Source organism: Notolepis coatsorum (genome assembly GCF_963971535.1).
Source record: "Notolepis coatsorum genome assembly, chromosome: 5".
Lineage (NCBI taxonomy): Eukaryota > Metazoa > Chordata > Actinopteri > Aulopiformes > Paralepididae > Notolepis > Notolepis coatsorum.
In genome coordinates, this window is record NC_140169.1 from 121073290 (window position 1) to 121094904 (window position 21615).

The 21615-nt window shown below is 42.0% G+C and overlaps 1 protein-coding gene across 1 annotated transcript; it reads right to left on the minus strand.

Annotated features, from left to right (window-relative positions):
- Positions 1-344: 344 nt before the first annotated feature.
- hadhaa (hydroxyacyl-CoA dehydrogenase trifunctional multienzyme complex subunit alpha a) lies at positions 345-21337 on the minus strand. Its single transcript, XM_084313804.1, has 21 exons — positions 21213-21337; positions 20237-20278; positions 19952-20025; positions 17870-18003; positions 17166-17304; positions 16827-16946; positions 14611-14713; positions 13669-13791; positions 12860-12978; positions 12666-12722; positions 12439-12548; positions 11851-11985; positions 6512-6683; positions 6132-6218; positions 5767-5907; positions 5178-5246; positions 4929-5042; positions 4584-4665; positions 4277-4391; positions 4015-4160; positions 345-3920 (listed from the first exon to the last, which is right to left on the minus strand). The coding sequence occupies exons 1-21, from the start codon at positions 21277-21279 to the stop codon at positions 3775-3777; spliced, it is 2295 nt and encodes a 764-aa protein (XP_084169930.1). The 5' UTR covers positions 21280-21337; the 3' UTR covers positions 345-3774.
- Between the last annotated feature and the right edge of the window lie 278 nt (positions 21338-21615).

Sequence of the window (21615 nt, forward strand, 5' to 3'; positions counted from 1 at the left end):
CGTAGAGTCAGCTCTAGGAATTCTATTTCTATGTCCAGCTGTTAACAGGGGTACAGACACACCCCTCTACAGCCAGTGATGATGACGATGATGCTGTTTAACCAGGGACTGTAGACTAAACCAGAGATCCATTACAGAGTTCTATGGGACTCTGGTCTAAATCAATATAATACTGATCTACTCTGTGTGACAATGTAACCATGGGAGGGGCTGTAAAAAGAGAAATGAGAATTAAATGAATAAATAAATATAAAGTTAATGACCTCTGAAAACGAAGTTATCCCCCCCCCCCCCCCCCCCCACTAATGCTTGAGAGTATGAGGCATACGAGAAAGAGAGAGAGCGGAGGTCGAGTGGTTTATTAAAGTGAAAGCCGGGCACAGTTATTATTGCATCAACAAATTTACAAAATGAACATCTGACCATAAAGATAGTTATCACAAACACACACACACACTGTAGTGCAAAAGAAGCCAGCTGGCCTCTACTGTGGAACTAAGGCCACATGTGACTGAGGACTGAATGCCCAGATACAAACCCACGCCCAGATACTGTTACTGTACATTGACCCTAAACACTGCCGCTAAGCATTTGGATGACTGAGAAAATTAAATATTAGGTGCAAGCATGTTCCTTTTATACAGGTTGATGAAAGTGTAATACAGTCCTTTAGTATTCCTTCCACTTATCTAGTTACACTACAGGCCTTCATGGACCTGCTTATCCATGGCTCCGCCTTGTTTTCTTGATCCTCCAATCACAACCGTTTGCCGTCAAGAGGATTGTGATTAGAGGATCAAGAAAAGAGGGCGGGTTTTGGTCTATTAGGTTAGGTCTATTACCTTTGCCTACATTACAGTCCCGCTACCTCTGTGCTGTTCGAGTAAGGAGTGCTTGTTGTATTACAAATGGGCTGGTGATTAAAGCATGAATAGAGTTCTGCAGTGCCCGCCCCCCTTTCTGGTTCCAGAACTATTTTAGCTGTAGCCGTAGCCTCTGGTGAAAAAGTATGGGCTGACCCAAAGAGTAAAGGGGCATTTCACCAAAAATACAATGCCGATTTATCTTTCAAATAATCTTCAGACACATCCAAAAATCCCAAAGAAAATTCACACATTAATTTAGCTCGACAGTTATTGAGAGTAAATGAGTTTGAGTATGGCCACCAGTAATGTCTTCAGGGACATTGAATCTGTGTTGCGTTAATTACTGTACAGCTCCATGAAATTATGTAGATGAAAAATTAGCAATACCTTGTCTTATAGGGACTGCTATCTTATCATTTCATTGAGCTGTAATTAACGCAACACAAGGATTCAATGTCCCCGATGACATCACTGGTGGCAATATTTAAACTCCTTTACTCTCAACAACTGGCAAACTAAATTAATGTGTGCAAAACTGTTTAGCATTTTTGGACGTGTGAGATTATGTGCAAAATAAATCAACATTGAACGTAAAGTGAAGTGCCCCTTTAACACATTCCCTGCCACGAAATTTGAGCATCTTATACCACTCTCTGCCAGCACTCTAAGTCTATGGAGATGTTCACCTTCTTTGCAGGGCTCATTTTCTGCAGTAATTCCTAGAACGTGCATAAACGCATATATAGATTATCAAATGCCGTTTGTTGGTGATACACGCTATATTAAAAATTTCAACTGTACATGATCATAAACGTTATGACTGATCATGCGCGGATGAACGGGGGGGGGGGGGGGGGGGTTCGTTTATAATTCCGTGATAGTCAGTAAATGCTTTATGTAGTATGGGTGATATATTGATCAGAGCAGTTTGCATGGATAATAATAAACAAACGCGCTGAAAATGACGTCAGCGTCCTCTTACCGTTCGACGATGAGACTGGAGGAAAAAGATCCCACTTATTTGACGGCGATCTCCTAAATCCATTTCCGGTTTGTATCATCATAATAAACGGCCAAATCGTATCGATTATTGCGTTATGGCAGCGATCGCTACACACGGACGTGTGTCTACAGTCACGCAACAATATGCGAGTGCCGGACGCATTTGCCAGATGCACCGAGATCACAAGAGATCCACTTCCGGTTGCAACTCGCCGATCATCCACCAGGCGGCAGTATTGAAGCGTTGCAGAGTTGTGCATGCTCCCACTGCATCAGACCAGGCTCCGTGAGGTAATTATGAATAACATGGCGAAAAAATGAAATATGATCTCAATAACGTCGTACGCCGTGGATTGGCAAAATGAACTTGAAACACGTCGTAAGCCGTTTCCGGCGTGGGATGTGTTAAGGAAAGAAGAGCAGTCATGGTGGAGATGAAGGAGGCGATAGCCTCACTGAAAATAAACACCACTGAAGACGTCGTTAGCAAAACGGTCCTACTGTAATGTGCGCACCTAGAATTGCCTGTAGAATAGCAATTAAGCTTAAATATAATTTTCAATATTATATAGTAAAAAATTTTATCATTTCGATGTCAAAACCTATTAAATTGCTAGCCTAGCTTACCTTCTTTGTTCATAGTCAGAAAAGAGTGAAATATATAATTAACATGCACTCAAAATGTAACAAAAATCGAACCCTTTTTAAAAAAAGATCTGCTGAATGACATTCCGAGTTTAAAGTGTCATTTCTAAGATCGTAAACATTGCTGTTGCTCAAGCAAATCATGTACTTTTACTGGTACAGTATGAGCAATTTTTACATCATTCAATAAATGTTTGGACCTCTTGAGGTCTGTATATTTTCATATTGCTAATGGAAGTAGCCAAGGTTCTTGCCTCTTCCGGTTTCTGGCTGACCTTCATCAGATCAGCCCAACTAAAACGTCAAGGTTTTTAATAATACGAGTTTCATCATTTCATTATGAGTGTCGCGCTACATTTAAGACTGTACCTTTTCAGGGGCGGTCAGGTGGCGTAGCGGAGATTGCGTTCGTCACCAACACCGGAGACGCTGGATTCGCCTGTTCGAATCCAGCTCACAGCTCCGGCGTTGTCACCAGCTTGGCTGGCCGTTCACACTAATACAATTGGCTGTATTAGAGGGTGGGAAAGCTGGCGGGGTGGGTCCGGGTCGTTGTAAACAGCGACTCCTACAGTTCGGTCGGGGCGCCTGCTCAGCGCGGATAGGATCTAAGGGGGGTAGTGTGATCCTTCCACACGTTACACCCTCTCAGTGAGAGTCCGCGCTGCCAGGTGAAAAGAAGCGGTTGATTGGCTAGACGTGTGTCGGAGGAAGCACGTGGTAGCCTCCACTCTCCCAGACCGACTGTGGGGGGTAAGTGCGCAGCGACCAGGAAGGGGATTGGAAATTGGCATAACGACTAACATTGGGATGGGAGAAAATCGGAGGAAAAAGGAGGGGGAAAAAGATCAATAAAAAAAAAATAAAAAAAATACTACCTTTCCTCATAGTTGGGAACATGGATTTCTCTAAGTATGATTAGACACAATAACTACTCACTGTTTTCCAAGATTGTATAGCAGTTGCATAGGTTTATATTGTGCTCTTTGAAACCAGGTAACTGCAGGGTTTTATGTCTCATAATAAAAAATATATTTTTCAATCTTAACTACATTTTAATAAAAAACTTCGACAGAGGCAACAGCCAATGAGAAACTAGTTCCAGAACCAGAGGAGGCGGGTACTGCAGCGCCCCTTTAAGCTACAGTCTCAGATTCACAGGCCTGATCACTCAGTGACGGAGTCGGTGGAAGGCCAGCAGTGGTGGGGCTCGGCCAATGATGGTCTCTTTAAGGCTTGAAGGTAGTAGAAGCGGATGGTATTACTTGTGGAACCTCTTGCTGGGGTCTGCGGCGTGGTCCAATAGCAGCTGGCAGGGAGTGAAATGATTTCCATAAACGTCCTCAAAGCGCCGCATAATACCCACCAGACGCTCCGCCCCGATGGAGTCCACAAACCTGAAGGGACCTGATGGAGAGAATATAGAAACATGGAGTTACTAACGGTGAGAAAATATACAGAGAGAGTCAGAAAGAGAGAGAGTGAAGTGTGTATGTCGTACCACCCAGGCAGGGAGGGAAGCCTAGTCCGAATACAGCTCCGATATCTCCCTCCACCGGGCTCGCTAGAATCCCTTCTTGCAGACACAGAACCGCCTCATTCACGAAGCGAGACACCAGCCGGTACTGGACATCAGAGTCAGAGGACCTGAAGACACACACACGAGCTTTGTCAGGATCAATTAGAGGCGAATGTTCTTTAGAGAAAAAAAACAAAGCACCCGGTCTTGGAGAATAATAAGTGGTCATATCTCATGTTCTTACACGGTGGGAGGAGCGTCCAGTTTAAACATCTTGATGATCTCTTCAGCTCCAGGATTCACACTCTTGTCCTTCTTGCCCTTTCCGTAGACATAACAACCTTTGCCCGATTTACGACCTGCACACATGAGGAACACAACACATCAGCTGCTAGACCACTAGACGGAGTATTATTGTAGTAAATAAGAAAACAATTGGAAAAGGTTCATCTCGTCTTAACTGCTAATATATACAGAATAGTAACACTTTAGAGTAGAGATCACAGCCCAAATGTATGTATAAACATTATTATATGTTACATAAGTAGCACCTTTGAAGCCTTTGTCCACCATAGTCTGGAGAACCGCCACGTTTCCTCCTCCAAATCGAGAGCCGAATGCTTTACCCAGATCCTACACACACACACACACACACACACACACACACACACACACACACACACACACACACACACACACACACACACACACACACACACACACACACACACACACACACACACACACACACACACACACACACACACACACACACACACACACACACACACACACACACACAAATTAATAAATACATCTTGAGTAATGGGCTGTGGCTGTCGGCAGTAATTAAATCATCATCATCATGTAAAAAGTGATAATAAATCAACACGTACCGTGGCCACGTGTGCCGCCACGTCGATGCCGACCTCGTCCGCCAGTGTTGCCGCGCCGACTGGGAAGCCAAAGCCAGTTGTCAGGGAGTCCAGCTTCTTGGGTCCAACCCCTTCCTGTGACACGAAAAAAAAACATTATATGTTGTATTAGCGATGAAACGGTATTGTGGGTCCTCTGTGTAGTAGTTTCATTAGCCCCACAGAGAGACGGATGAACTGTGTGGTAGGTAGAAGAACAAGGATGATCACCTGAAGAGCTCTTACTGCTTCAGCCAGCATAGGAGCAAGACACCTGGTGGTGTAGAAACCTGGACCATCCTGGAGAGAGGGAGACACACAGAGAGAGAGAGAGGGACAGACGCACACACAGAGAGACAGACAGCAGACAGAGAGAGACACACACACACACGGAGACAGACCGACACAGAGACGGAGAGAGAGACAGAGGGACAGACACACACAGAGACAGAGACACAGAGAGAGAGACAGACACACACATAGGCAGATATACAGACAGCAGACAGAGAGAGACAGACACACACACAGACAGACAGAGAGAGACAGACACACACATAGGCAGAGATAGACAGCAGACAGAGAGACACACACACACAGAGAGACACAGAGCGAGACAGAGAGACACACAGAGAGAGAGACACACACAGAGAGAGAGACAGACAGACAGAGAGCGAGAGACACACAGAGACAGAGAGGAGACAGACGGACGGAGAGAGAGAGGGGGGAAAGGGAGACAGATACAGACAGGTGAGACAGTGAGGAAGAGACATCAGTAAGCTACCCAGCTCTTCTGTTGTATGAATGTGACAGATTCTCTCACCCCGACTACGATGATGATCTTGCCCTGCTTGAGCCCCACGCTGACGGCAGAGGCTGTGGTGTCCTTGGAGGTCTGGTCCGTGGTGATGATCTCCAGGAGCTGCATCTTGTCCACAGGAGAGAAGTAGTGCATGCCGATCACCTGCACGCACACACACACACAGTTTAACAGTTTTGTTATCAAACAAGTATTTCTTGTCAAAACTTGAACCATGTTCGAAAACCCATAATCTTAAATGTATACAAATGGGTGGCCTAACTCGAAAACAAATGTTTTGACACATTTTCAGTTTGCTGACTGACTGACTAACGACATTAAATGAGGACATGGATAGAAGGTTTGTATTGTGTGCCACGTTTGTGAACCTTGTCAGGGCGTTTGCTGGCAGCAGCGATGTCTTTGATGGGCAGGGCTGAGGTGTTGGACGCAATCACACAGTGTTCAGGGACCACCTGGGGAACACTGTTACAATTACTATACATTCAATTAATAGAAATAATAACAACAATAACCAATTAATTAATTAATAAATGCATAATAATAATAATAATTACTGGGTTTTATATAGTGCTTTTCTAGAACTCAAAATTGCTTTGATTTGAGTCACTAATGCCTTGGGGGAGGTAGTTCCAGAGCCTACGTGTATAAATTATACTGTATATATATATACATATATCACATTAGTAGTATGCAGAGTATGGTCATGTGGATTACATGTGGATATAACATGTATGAATGCCCTCACCGCCTCCAGCTCCTTGAGGACCTTGTGTTTGATGTGGATGTCCTCGAACACGGCCTCGATCACCATGTCAGCGGACCGGAAGCCGGTGTAGTCCAGCTGGGCGGACAGGTAGGACAGGGTGGAGTCGCGCTCAAACGTCGTCAAGGCCTTCTTCTTCACCTTGTCATTCAGCCTGAGGAGAGACACACATTACAGATGTTTTTTTTTTTAAACCCTTTCACTACCACTACAGAATGTTAACCCTTTCACCACCACACCACAAAAGGGTTAACCCTTTCACTGCGACATAACAGAAGGTTAACCCTTTCACTGTCAAGCGACAAAGGGTTAACACTTTCACTGCCACACGACAAAGGGTTAACCCTTTTACTACCGAAGGTTAACCCTTTCACTACCACACTACAGAAAGGTTAACCTTATGTAGTGCGGTAGTGAAAGGGTTAATACAGTGCTGTTCTCACAGAGACAAATCCTTCTTACTGTCATGTCTCTTTATGCAGTGCTGTTCTCACAGAGACAAATCCTTCTTACTGTCATGTCTCTTTATGCAGTGCTGTTCTCACAGAGACAAATCCTTCTTACTGTCATGTCTCTTTATACAGTGCTGTTCTCACAGAGACAAATCCTTCTTACTGTCATGTCTCTTTATGCAGTGCTGTTCTCACAGAGACAAATCCTTCTTACTGTCATGTCTCTTTATGCAGTGCTGTTCTCACAGAGATAAATCCTTCTTACTGTCATGTCTCTTTATGCAGTGCTGTTCTCACAGAGACAAATCCTTCTTACTGTCATGTCTCTTTATGCAGTGCTGTTCTCACAGAGATAAATCCTTCTTACTGTCATGTCTCTTTATGCAGTGCTGTTCTCACAGAGACAAATCCTTCTTACTGTCATGTCTCTTTATGCAGTGCTGTTCTCACAGAGACAAATCCTTCTTACTGTCATGTCTCTTTATGCAGTGCTGTTCTCACAGAGATAAATCCTTCTTACTGTCATGTCTCTTTATGCAGTGCTGTTCTCACAGAGACAAATCCTTCTTACTGTCATGTCTCTTTATGCAGTGCTGTTCTCACAGAGATAAATCCTTCTTACTGTCATGTCTCTTTATGCAGTGCTGTTCTCACAGAGATAAATCCTTCTTACTGTCATGTCTCTTTATGCAGTGCTGTTCTCACAGAGACAAATCCTTCTTACTGTCATGTCTCTTTATGCAGTGCTGTTCTCTCAGAGACAAATCCTTCTTACTGTCATGTCTCTTTATGCAGTGCTGTTCTCACAGAGATAAATCCTTCTTACTGTCATGTCTCTTTATGCAGTGCTGTTCTCACAGAGACAAATCCTTCTTACTGTCATGTCTCATTACAGTGCTGTTCTCACAGAGACAAATCATTCTTACTGTCATGTTAGGGCTGGGCGATATGGCCTAAATATGATATCACAATATTTTCTGACCTTTCGGCGATACACGATACATCACGATGTTTTTCCTTTTTTCCCCAAACAATTCATTATGAGGCTTACCAAGACAGTATTTGAGTTTGCAAGCTAACATTAAAGACAAAAAACTCATGCATTTAGCATTTTTATATTAGATTTCGATTATTGGATTATTAGATTATATATTTAGCATTTTAGCCTTTTGTTTTTTTAGATTATATATTGTAACTATTTATTGTAGGGCAAATATAACTGAGAGGGCATACATAGTACTTATCTTATTAAAAGAACGCTTGACTGTTTAAAAATAAATGAACGACCACACTCACACATGACGACTAATTTCTTTAATTGTTACATTAGATATAAATACTGATATTAAACTAGTAGCTTATTGTCATTCAGCCTGAGGAGAGACACACATTACAGATGTTTTTTAACCCTTTCACTACCACTACAGAATGTTAACCCTTTCACCACCACACCACAAAAGGGTTAACCCTTTCACTGCGACATAACAGAAGGTTAACCCTTTCACTGTCACACGACAAAGGGTTAACCCTTTCACTGCCACATCGACACACTGGTAATCGAATGCTTTTGCATACATTTATATGAACTATTCCACTTACCAATGGCCAGGTGAAGCCTGTGCCCAAAACACTGGAGTCGAGTCCACTTGTTCAAAGCCAAGGCTTTGACAACATTGGCTCCGCTGTCTTTTCCACGGTTGTCAATGGAACCATGTCCTTTCTTATGTCGAACGTTACCGCATCTGTGATCTCCCTCCATCGCTTGCTCTTCTTGTCATAAGGGATGCTGCTGCTGGCAAATTATGTAGTTAACGTAGTCTGTTTTGGCTGTGGTTTTAAAACACTCGCGGTAGTAGGGCTACCGCGCAACTTAATGCTTTCGGCATATTGGTAGTGTTTCCTCCCGTTGCCCCGACTTTAGCTTTACAAAGTTTGCACAGAATGGTGCTTTGACTCACGTCTGTTCGCGTGTAGCCGACCCAGGTCCATATCACTGATGTAGAACCCTTTTTTGGAATTAATTCTATGGTAGAGTCCTCGCTTTCGTTTTCGCCTTGGTCACTCATCTTGTGGCACCGAGCCACCGCCTCTCTGTCTCTGGCTAGGTGTGTGCGCTTGCGTGCGTGTATGTGCGTGTAGATGACATAATTTGGGCAAGTGTGTGTGTGACTTTTTTTCTGCGAGAGGGAGAGGAAAGCATTTACCGCTGCGCTTGTAAGTCTCATCTCAGCCGCGGCGGCCTCTAACGCGAGGGCAAAACATCACGATATCCACGATACGTTTAAAAAGTGTATCGTTAATGAACTGTACCAGATATTTATATAATATCGTCATATCGCCCAGCCCTATGTCATGTCTCTTTATACAGTGCTGTTCTCAGAGACAAATTATTCTTACCGTCATGCGTCTTTATACAGTGCTGTTCTCACAGAAACAAATCCTTCTTACTGTCATGTGTCTTTATACAGTACTGTTCTTAACACATTGGACGCCAACAACGTGATAATTCGTTATTGCCCGCCATCCGTTGAACGCCAACAACGAATAAACACGTTGTTGGGATCAAAATTTCATTTTTTCGCCATGGCATTCATAATTCATCCAGCCTCCCTCCGGGACTGCAGCTACACCCGTCTGATATTGCAACGCCTCAATACCGCCGCCTGGTGGATGATCGGGCGAGTTACACTCCACGCCAAACCGGAAGTGGCGCTGGTGCATCGAGGAAATCCCTCCGGCAGTAATATCTTGTTACGTGGGTCCAGACAAACACTCAAGTGCATCGGATCGCTTTTGAAACGCAATAATCTATATGATTTCAGCGTTTATTGCGTCATACAAACAGGAAATGGATCTAGCAGATCGATTTCAATTAATTGGAATATTTTTCCTCCAGTCTCATCGGCGAACGGTAAGAGGAATATAACGTTATTTTCAGCCCGATTGTTTATTCATTTCACGGCAATCCATCTGCTCAACATATCAACCCATACTAAATAAAGCCGTTACTGACGATCAAGGAATTATAAACGACCCCCCCCCCTTTCCTTCACGCATGATGAAGCATAATGTATACCGATCATATACATTTGAATTTTTTAATATAGCGTGTATAGGAAAGAAACGCCAATCGATAATCTATCATATGCTTCAGGGCCTATAACTTGCGTTTTTGGAATTACAGCAAAAAACCTTAAAAACATACTTATATTCTCGACGGTATTAACACAACAATTAGGCCTGCCGCGATAAGCAATAAATCGATTAATTGCCGCGATAATTAAAATGAATGCAATGATTTTGACGGGCGCGATTAATTGCTATTTGCGCGTTTGTTTTAATGAGGCGGAACCAGTGCCCCTTGCAGTCTCTCTCCGTGTGGGTTGGCCGCTGGCGTTACTACAGAGCACAGCACGGGAGCTCCGTGGGGCAGTAGCAATGCCACATATAGCTTAACTACATTTATCAATAGTGTTGCTCCTTTTAACCAAGTAGCGTTATTTGTAGTGTAACGTTAGAATAACACAGAATAACGTTAATACAATTACATGCATCATTGTTTACAATGAACGGGTGGGGCTAGTCAAAGGACTGGAGACGGGGACAAGTTAAACATGAATTAATTTATTATAACGGGTCGTTTTCGAGTCGTGCTGCAGTGCCTACGCACCACAGCTATTCTATTATATACTGCTTTGACGCTTCCTCCTCATCGTTGATTGCCTGTAGTAGCTGCATCTAACGTTAGTAGCTAACGTTAAAACTAAAAAACACAACCGGACGAGACAAGTTGTCGGCTAGGATAATCACAACAATACTTCCGGTCCGGTCGGTGGGCTTCAAAATAAAAGTCTTAAACACCGGAAGAGACGGAGCGGTGGGCTTCAAAATAAACGTTTTGGGAAATAAATTTCTCAAAAAAATTCTCTAACCGGTCGCAATAATATCGCTTATCGCGATATTCTCGGGGGCAATTAATCGCCCAGCAAAATGTGTTATCGTGGCAGGCCTAACAACAATGTATGAATGAAAAAATATAACGTTCCCACATCCGGAACGATAGATACCCGATGTTGAATGGGCCATAGTAATGTCGATATAGTTATAATATTTAAAAAGTTATAGCCCTGCAAAGAAGGTAAACATCTCCATAGGCTTACAGCGGTGGCAGACTGGACCCAATGATGGGTACAATGCACGGCACCCAATGTGATAACGAGGAACCTTTTTTTCATGGAAAAACAGTGTTGCTGAAAAAGGTAAAGAGTCGACCTGAGCCTACTGGGTGAAGGTTATAGAAATACACAAATACTGTGACAGTGGCTCGGGAGGTAGAGCAGTCGTCTGGTAATCTGGAGGTTCCCGGCAGCGTGTCAAAATGTCCAAGACACTTAACCCCTAACTGCTCCTGATGAGCAGGTCGGCACCTTGCATGGTTGCCTCCGCCGTCGGTGTGTGAATGATTTTTTTTTAGGAGTTGAGTTGTGGTGGCCTCTAGTGGACATTTTACGCTATTGCGCCACTATCTTACCCTTTTTTTTTTACAGATGTTTTTTTTTTACTTTTTTTTTTACATAAAACCAGACACACAATACGACTATCTTACCCTTATGACTGTATGTGTTGTGTAGTGAGTCTTTATGAAGACTGTACATATGGATTTCTATGTGTAGTCTTTACCCTTTATGAAGACTGTGTTTCTATGTGTTGTGTAAAGTGAGTCTTTATGAAGACTGTACATATGGATTTCTATGTGTTGTGTAGTCTTTACCCTTTATGAAGACTGTGTGTTTCTATGTGTTGTGTAAAGTGAGTCTTTATGAAGACTATGTTATGAGTATGTTGTGTAAACTGTAAAGAGAGTCTTACCCTTTGTAGACCTGCTGCTGTCCTCTGGCGATCCCGTCCATGGTTGTGTCCTTCAGCAAGGTGTCTAGGCCCTTATCGACAGACACCTGGGCAATACCTGCCCCCATCAGCCCTGCACCCAGGATGGCTAGCTTCCTGACACACACACACACACAATACATTTACTTACAAGTTGACAATAGAAAAACTTGTTAGGTAACTGTAAATTACTTCCGTTTTTGGCATTCTTATTTTAGACTAAATCGGTTAGATATATATTTAGATTAATATATTTAAATTAATTCCCCCATCTCCAACACGTAAAATAACATAAGTCATTTGGGAAGTACAGAATAACTTTAGTGACTCTATAACCATCCATTATGGTAGTGTCTAGATCCCATTACCTGGAAGGACATTCCCATGTGAATAGTCACTTTTTGACCTACTCATAATTTTCACCTAAAAAGTTGTTTATATAAACCTACCCCTGACCTTAACCACTCCCACCACCTAAGAATGTGAAAATACAACACATACAAATGTTATTCCTAGCAATGGGATCCAGACATACCACCCCCCCCCCCCCCCCCCCCCCACGGGGCTTACTTCACTTCCTTCTCCGGCTTTCCAAAGCGGTTCTTCTTACAGATCACCTGACCCTGGTACAGGCCTATCAGAGCCTTGGACTCTGGTGTCAACGCCAGTTGTCCAAAGTTCTGAATCAGAGAGAGGGGTCCCTTCAGATTTATTTGCATCAATTCACAGCATAATAGAGTGACAATGAATCTGAATGAATGAGACGTTTCTCTGAAGAAACATGTAGACTAACTCACCTGAGCTTCAGCGAGATAGCCAGCCTCTCCTCCCTTCTCCATGCCAGCCTGCACACTCTATAAAACACACAATGTGTATATTACCATAAGTCAAATCAAATGTATATTCTGTACCTTGAATTTGTATCTAATGGAATTAGAAGTGATGGGTGATCCTGGTAAAATATGCTTTGGTCCACAGGTGATTTTCTAACCTCGATGATCTTGACAGGAGCAGGGTAGAGTCCTTTGGTCTGTTTCTGAACCTTCTCATTAACGGTTTTATAGATCTTCCTCCTCACCGGGCCGAGCCCCATCACGGTTTCCTGCAGCTCTACAAACGCACAAGTGTCGCAAAAGTGACATTGATAAAGCAGAGTATGTGTATAACATAGTACTCTATGATAATATGAGGATTAGGCTATGGTATATCTGTGTGAGATATAAATCATATTCTTATTTATTTGAGGTTAAAGCGACAACGTTTTGTTAAAAGTAAAATGTGCACTTTACCCCAAAAAAAACAATATCTTTCTTTTTCATACATATTTAATAAACATACATTTGCCTGGAGCAAGCATATCCACTCTCATGTTGATAAGAGCAGTAAACACTTGAACAGATACATTTTTTTTTACGATTAATCACAATTTACTATGGACAATCATGCAATTAAATATTTGAATCAATTGACAGCCCTAATATCATATTGATGTAGTCTGGACCTGTGTGTGTGTGTATATATATATATATATATATATATATATATATCATATTGATGTAGTCTGGACCTGTGTGTGTATATATATATATATAAATAATCATTGATTGAACCTGTGTGTATTATTCATGTGTTCTGGGTCTATAGCTCACCCTTTCTCTTTCTTCAGGGGAACCTTCTTGTTGGCGATTCTTTGATATATATATCATATTGATGTAGTCTGGACCTGTGTGTGTGTATATATATAAATCATATTGATTGAACCTGTGTGTATTATTCATGTGCTCTGGGTCTATAACTCACTCTGCATCAGGCCTTTCTCTTTCTTCAGTGGAACCTTCTTGTTGGCGATTCCTTTGGCCAAGTTCACCGCCACCTCCTCCAAATACTCAATAGTTCTTTCTTCTGCAGACTTCAGCCCAGGGCCTGGACAGGCAGCGCCATCAAGTCAGAGGAGAGCAAGAGAACTTTATCATCCCCAGAGTGGAAACAACAGCACTACGTGGCAATGGTTAGAGGAGAATGTACTATTGTACTAAGGCAAAAAAGATTAAATAATAATAGTAATAATAATAATAAAGTGATAGAAACAAATGTGTAAAGATTCTACATGGGTATGTACAGGGTAAGAAACAAATGTGTAAAGATTCTACATGGGTATGTACAGGGTATGACTCGAGCTGTGAATCTTCACTGGCCTCACGATTCGATTACTATTCAGCTGTCCACAATTCGATTCGACGATGCATCTCAATAATATATTACATCCTCAATTTTATAATCTATATTACTGCACATGGCTACTTTTTCATCAATTAATACAAGCAGTCAGATACATTTACTTTTATTTAGAAAGTTCTTAAATCAGAATGTCAAAATAAATGTCTTTACTAGTGTTGCATGATGAAAGGTATCTCGATACCCAGCGGTTCAATACTCTTTTTATTAGCATCAGTATCAATACTTTTAGAATAGCCTGATGCTGTATTTTCTATGAGTTGAGTGGATGCATGACCAGAGCACTAGCTTTAATAATACAATAATAATAATATATATTTGATTTGTAGGGCGCTTTATAGTTGTGGAGCAAATCCCAAAGCACTTCATTGTAAAAGAACATAAAAGCTAGCAAGAGAGCAAAAAAAAAAAAATTTAAATAAAATAAAATTGTCTGCAGACGCACGCACACACACACACATATAGGACACTGGGTCACACACATAGGACACTGGGTCGCACACGTACCCAGAGGTTCAACAAGCTGGTGCACCAGACCCATCTTCTTGGCCTTGTCAGCTCGGATGTTCCTGCCCGTCAGCATCATGTCAAACGCCCCGGGGAGACCCACCTACATGGTATATGCACAGGAAAGGGATGAGTGTCGCCTCTCTGCGCGGGTTGTTTAACAGAAGTGTACTGATGTGCCCTCGAGCAAGGCACCTAACCCTGATCAAGTTCCGTTAAAAAGACTGGTACTAATAGTTGTGTACGTTTTTTTGATAACTGTGCTATGCGATTGAACTGACTGAGACCATAACGTCTTATCTGAACTTTTGTGAAGGTAATGTTACCTGCATAAAATCTGTAAGATTTTATCCAAACAACAAGATATGAGTCTCTAAGGAGATGAAAAAATGCCTTGACGAGAGAATGGTTGGATTTACTAAAGGGGGACAGAGACTTAGTTAAGGAAAAGAGGAATGAGATCAAATCTATCGGTAAGAGGAATATGATACGGGTATAAAGAAAAGGTAGAGAAGCAGCTATGCTCTGGTAACGCAAAGAAAGCTTGGGATGGTCTTAATGCAATGATGGGACGGGAACCCAGGAAACGGCAATATTTCCCCTTAAATAACGTAAAGTTATCCTATAACCCTAGTTATATGAGTATAGCGAGCACTCTTCTCTATTGAAAGTTACTGCAAAGGCTCCTGGATATTGGTACTAAATTTAATGGTGGACTTATATTATGGGTCAAAGACTTTCTCACTGATCGACCTCAGAAAGTTAATGGCACCTTGTCAGAGCAGACCATTCTAAACACCGGTGCTTCTCAAGGTTGTGTTTGATCACCAATATTGTTTTCTATTTATACCAATGAGATGCAACTTAGAGATTCTACATTCCAGTTATACAAATATGCTAATGATTATGGCCTTGATCGGGCTACTTCGGGAGGGTGACATCAAGAGTCATATTTTAGACATATTGGTGAGCTGATCGACTGGTGTACAGATAGCACACTGGTCATAAGGTAAAACCAAAGAGCTGACTATCAGCTGCAACAGTAGCCTGCTCCATCCAAGCCAACCAGTTACAATAAATGGTCAGTCTGTAAAAGTGGTGGAACATTAAGTATTTAGGTACTTTCCTGGATAACTCCATGAGCTTTGTAGCTAACACAGAGTACATATTCAAGAAAGATATGCAACACTTGTAACTCCTAAGAAAGTTGAACAGTTTTGCTGTAAGTAGGGATATTCTAGAGCTGGTATACAAAAGTCTTGTTGAAAGTGTGATAACGTTTGATATCTCAACCTGGTATGGAAACCTTGGGGCCAAGAATAAGAACAAATTGGCAAGGATTGTTAACATGGCCAGTAAAGTTATAGGGAAACCACAAAGACAATTGTCTGAGTTGTATGTACTTCGGACTAAGGACATATATTGTACAGTGAATATCGTCTGATCCTTTGCATCCCCTTCATGGCGATTTTGACATGCTTCAATCTGGAAGGCGCTATAGAGTTCCTCTAGCCCCAAAAAACATATTTAAGAAGTCCTTCATCCCACATGCAATTGCCCTGATGAATTCTTAAGATTTTAATTTGAACCTACTAGGTACCTGAAGCTCTGCCCCCGTTTTTGTCATTGTTGTTTCTCTTTTTGCCTACAGTATGTACAGTATTGGGCTGTTTAGGGTTTTTTGTGCCTGTGTGGTGTTTGTATTGTGTTGTCTTGTGGATTGCAACCATGGTGAAGCCAAAGACAAATTTCCATGAAAGTGAAAAAAAAATCTATCTATCTATATATCTACAGTATCTATCTAATGTGTGTTAATGTGCGTGTGCCCTGTCTTCTGTTACAACCCACCCCCAGGTCATAACGAGAAGTCAACCTGGCCTGTTTGAATAAAGGGTATGAAGTATGAGTATTGAGTTCCAGAATGTATCAGTAGCAGGGCAACATCCTATACAGTATGACCTGCATGAGGGGTATCTGTTATCCTATAGTGTGTGTGTGTGTCAGCAGTCATATATGGAGAAGACTGGTATTTATACCATTGATATAAGCTCGATATAGAGGCCTGTGTGTAATGTTCTATCTATGATGACCCCATGTCTTCATGATGCATCATGCATCCGTTTTCCACCCCTGGTATTTACCATGTCCTGTGGCGATTTCTTTTTTCTTCCAATAAATAAAAGATGAATAAATAATGTGTGTGTGTGTGTGTGTACCATCTTAGGTAGTCTCTGCGTGCCTCCAGCACCAGGCAGCAGTCCAAGCATCACCTCTGGAGTTCCCAGGATGGTCTTCCTGCTCTTGGTGGCCACGCGGTACTGGCAGGCTATCGCAAACTATAGACACACAGGGGGGTTATACTCTCAAGTGTACTCTCTCGCTCTCTCAGTGACACACACTCACTCTCTCTCTCGCTCTCTCATACACATACACACACACTCTCTCATACACTCTATATCACTCTCTCTCTCATACACACACACTATCTATCTCTCTTACACACAAACTCTATATCACTCTCTCTCATACATACTCTCTCTCTCTCTCTCTCACACCTCCAGGCCTCCACCGAGACAGGAGCCGTTGATGGCAGCAACGATGGGGATGGGAGACTTCTCGATCTTCTCAAACATCTTCTGTCCTTCCCGAGAAAGACTGGTCACCTCCTCAGCACTCTTACAAGCCTGAATCATACTGGGCAGCAGGAGAGGAGAGGAAGAGAGTGCGGTGCGGTCATTCAATTAAAGGAACATTGCAACATTATGTGAAATGTGCCTTCCATCTTCTCCAGAGTCAGACAAAAAGATAGATACCAATTTCCCCTCTGTGTGTTCAGTAGAAAGCTATCCAACTGCAAGCTAGCTGTTGGCCAAAAACACCTCTCCTGGTGTTTTAAGACATTTCACATAATGTTGGCGTGTTCCTTTAAAGATATGTTTTTAAAGAACCTCCAGTACCTGAAATATATTTTCAAAGACAACCCCAGAGGAACGTGATGTATTAATCCTTCTTGATCAATTATATGTTGACGCTTAAAAGCGTACAAATTGTACATTTAGCGATTGGTATAGTTTCAAACTTCAAGCAAACATTCTAAATTAGTCCCAAGTTTGTTTCCAGTTGTAGTGTTTGCTAATACAGTAGTGGACAGGAAATAACCTTGGGACCTAGCAACACAATCCATTGAAAAGGTCTATTGGTTGCATTTTGTAAGCCAACGTATAATCAGAATAGTAACATAAAGAGTAACTAGTCCTACTTGATGTCAGCCCCAGCAATGAAGCAGCCAGGCTTGGTGGAGATGAAGACAGCACTCTTCACAGCGCTATTGGCCCACACCTCCTCCATCACCTCCGTCAGCTCAGCCTGCAACTGCACTGACAAGGTGTTCACCTGCACGCACGCACACACACACACACACACACTCAATATTTTATTTGAATCCACAGATCAGCGGGCAGTGGTGGCCTAATGGTTAGAGAAGTGGGTTTGATCCCCATGGACCGGCAGGAAAGTGAATGAATAACTCTCTCCTGTCCAACCTCTCCTGAAGTGCCCTTGAGCAAGACACTTAACCCCCGATTGCTCCAGTGGAGTTGCTCAGTGGCCAAAAGTGTCTAACTGTGGTTGTACTGGGAAGCTCCCAGGTGTGAATCCAACTGTGTGAATGTGAAGCAGAGCTTTGCTGAAAAAGAGCATTCGTGCTCAGATAATCTACCCTGGTAAATAAAGATCACTTATACCACATATACATAGGATTCAAATATCAACAGAGGTTCAATGTCTATTGAGGACATTGCGTGAAGAAAACATTTGTTTTCGGGCAAAAGTATAGCGATTGTGCACATCCACACCCCTTGAAGGCAGGTGCAGAAGTGGTCTGTTTAGAAGACGGCGCTGTTGAATAGTTGTGTCTCGTCTAAAGAAGAGCATTGTGCTCAACATGTCAATGTTTACTTTGTCATGGATGTGAAATAAACAGGATAAAAAGAGACCTTTTCCTCTATTTAAATTACACTACGGCTGAACAATTAATCCAAAATGTTATCGAAATTGCAATATGGCCTAGTAGTGCAATATCCAAATCGCAGGAGGTTGCAATTTGTTAACGGTGAAATGCATGTCAAAATTCCATTCTAAATTAAGTGTTGTGATTAGAGCTGCAACTAACAACTATTTTGAAAGTCGAATAATCTATAGATTATTGAAACGATTAGTCAATTAATCGTATAAAAAGAAAAAAAAATCGAAGTTCTATGCATAGAACAAAGCGTTATTCCTCGTCTTGCACGATGCTCTTTCAGACAACTTGCAAAGGGTGAAAAGAATATCGTTTTTATTTTAAACAAAAACCTGTTTTCAAAAATTCTTTGAAAGGAGCTGAATGGTTTAAATAATAAGAAACACATAAAAAACACAAACCAAATGTTAACAGACTTTACATCAAATGGCTTCAACAACAGGCCATGGAGGTGCAGCTTAACATAGACCCAGCTAATCGATTAGAAAAATATGTTATTTATAATTGATGCATGTCGCAGCCCTAGTTGTGATGCTGATCTCCAGGCCTACAAATCGTATTCCAGACTTAAAGGAACACGCCAACTTTTGGGGAGATTCGCTTATTTGCCATCTACCCTGGAGTTAGACAAGCAGATACATACCCTTTTCTTCTCTGTGCATGCATTAGGCTTAGGGAACAAATGCACCGTTAGCCTAGCTTAGTAGTAAGTAGTAAGTAGGTGTGCCAGTGTAGCCTAGTTCCCAACAGTCACAAAATACCCTCCAAATACAACTCCAAAACGTTCCTGTAAACATGTTGTGACCTGTGTATTTTAGTGATAGAAGGGAACTCATTTTAGTGATAGAAGGGAACGCATTTTGTGCAAAAATGGAAAGCTTGCGTTCATGAGGCAGAATTGTTACAATAGCCAATAATCCCTTTTCTCAATGATAAATCCCTATACGGGTGGACCTCGCAGGCGGTCCAAAGTGACGTCAGACTACACCTCCCTATAGCCTAGATCCCTAAATCACACCATGATCAATATTGTGAATCTTGTCGCAATATCAATCAAAATAATGTGATTAGATATTCTTTCCAAATTGTTCAGCGATGAGTCTCTGCAGCACTGGCCTGCGATGTGGCCAGTCAGGCTTGTTCCACATATAGAAGATAGGTTGAATGGACAACAACCCACATGTCAAGGAGAAACACCTCTACAGATGCATGTGTTGCACAAACACAGAGTCGGAGACTGAATGATGTCAGTCAGAGAGAGAGAGACAAGCAGGTAGACAAGAGAGACTGTCACCCCCCCACAATCCCTGTCACACACACCTTAGATGTGGGATCGTTGAGTCGCACAACAGCCACATCATCCTTGACTACTTCGTAGCTGACATGTGTTCGAGCTTGATGGAGAGAATTAGGGGGGGGGGGGGGGGGGGAAGAAATTGACAGAAATAGAGAGAAAATGTATTACAATGGTAAAACTGATGACTTGATGTGAAAGGTGATATAAATAGCCTTGTTGAGATTTGTACTTGTGTGTGTGCGTGTGGTGTGTGCTTGTGTGTGTGTTATGGAACCAACATCATCATCCAGTTAGATAGGAATAGTTACCTGCCAAGGCCGAGGACACTGAGAGGTTTCGCCCGCCATGACCTGAAAACACACAGACAGACACACACACAGACACATGAACTATAACCCAGATAGGACAAATATAGAATTACCCTTGCCCTGCTACTGTTCCAAAACAAAAGAGATAATTCAGCCAGAGATTTGCAGGGATGCTGTAAACAGGTAGTGTCATTAGCACCAAAACCCAAACGTTGCTACTAAATACCACATACACAGTAATACTTAACAGAGAAATTAGAGCAAATACCATAATAATTCTGTTTGTGTGTGTGTGTCTCTGTTGGCTTGTTTTTGTGTTGAGGTTACATAAATGTCAAACTGGATTACCTTTACATCCGTGTGTGTGAGTGATGCAGGTAGTATAGTGGTGTGGCTGACCTCTGGAAAAGGTTGGTCCCGGACTCCCATCCCATTGCGTTTAGGGTATGAGGACGGTGATTGGTTCATTTTATATGCTTTTTAATAGATGGTATTGTTCACACTAGATTTGATGGACTAGCAGGCTGACAGACATTAACATTACAAGTGTACTTGAGAAACAGATAAGCCTAGGGCTATAATTACAATAAGTAATATAATAAATTAAATAATAATAACTCCTCGCCGAGTTCAGATTGATGATACAATATGCCAATGGGCAAACACATAGATAGCAATACATAACAAATTGATCTAAAGTGTAGAAAACTGCCTCTTTAACGTTAGTCTTGCCAAATAAATACTATAGATATAGGATATGAGGCCACGTGGGCCACGGTACGTAACAAGTTACATAAAATAACCCACTGGAAAACTCAACTCACCAGGAGGCAAGTCACCAAGATTAGGTGAAAGTTCACGCCTGGACTCAATGAAACAAGGAGCTAGAGTTAAGAAACGTTTGTTGGAATAGAGAATGTTCCTCTGCAAAAAAAAAAAAAAGCAGTAACATTACTTACACATTAAGATACCATACCTGAGAAAACGGGGTATTTGCTAGTTGCAAATCTGGAAAGAACACCGGCTGCACGGACTCCTGCCATCGCGAAGAGAGAGAGAGAGAGAGAGAGAGAGAGTTCCACACAAATCAGACCGAGTGGACTGACCGCTGGGGGCGCTGGGGGAGGATCAGGTGTCAACCGGGGAAAGGACCTGGAAGGAACAGGTGCAGTATTGCCTTTATGAAAGAAATATGTATTTATTGACATTATAGGTTGAAGTATTCATCCTTTGTCTTTGGAATATTATTTAAATAAATAAAAGAAATCTGTTGCCGCAACTCAAGCTCTAGACATATTTAATAATCGATGAATTACCCAAGAGTGCAGTCAGGCATAATATAGGACTGCCATCAGCTCGGTGGGGCTTTGAGGACAGAG

Excerpts from the sequence above, each read along its gene's own strand:
- hadhaa (XM_084313804.1), bottom strand. The coding sequence starts at position 21,279 with ATGGCAGGAGTCCGTGCAGCCGGTGTTCTTTCCAGATTTGCAACTAGC. Across the intron at positions 20,279-21,212 it reads CAAATACCCCGTTTTCTCAG|GTCATGGCGGGCGAAACCTC; the intron begins GTATGGTATCTT and ends GTGTGTTTTCAG. Across the intron at positions 16,947-17,165 it reads GTCTCGGTGGAGGCCTGGAG|TTTGCGATAGCCTGCCAGTA; the intron begins GTGTGAGAGAGA and ends GTGTGTCTATAG.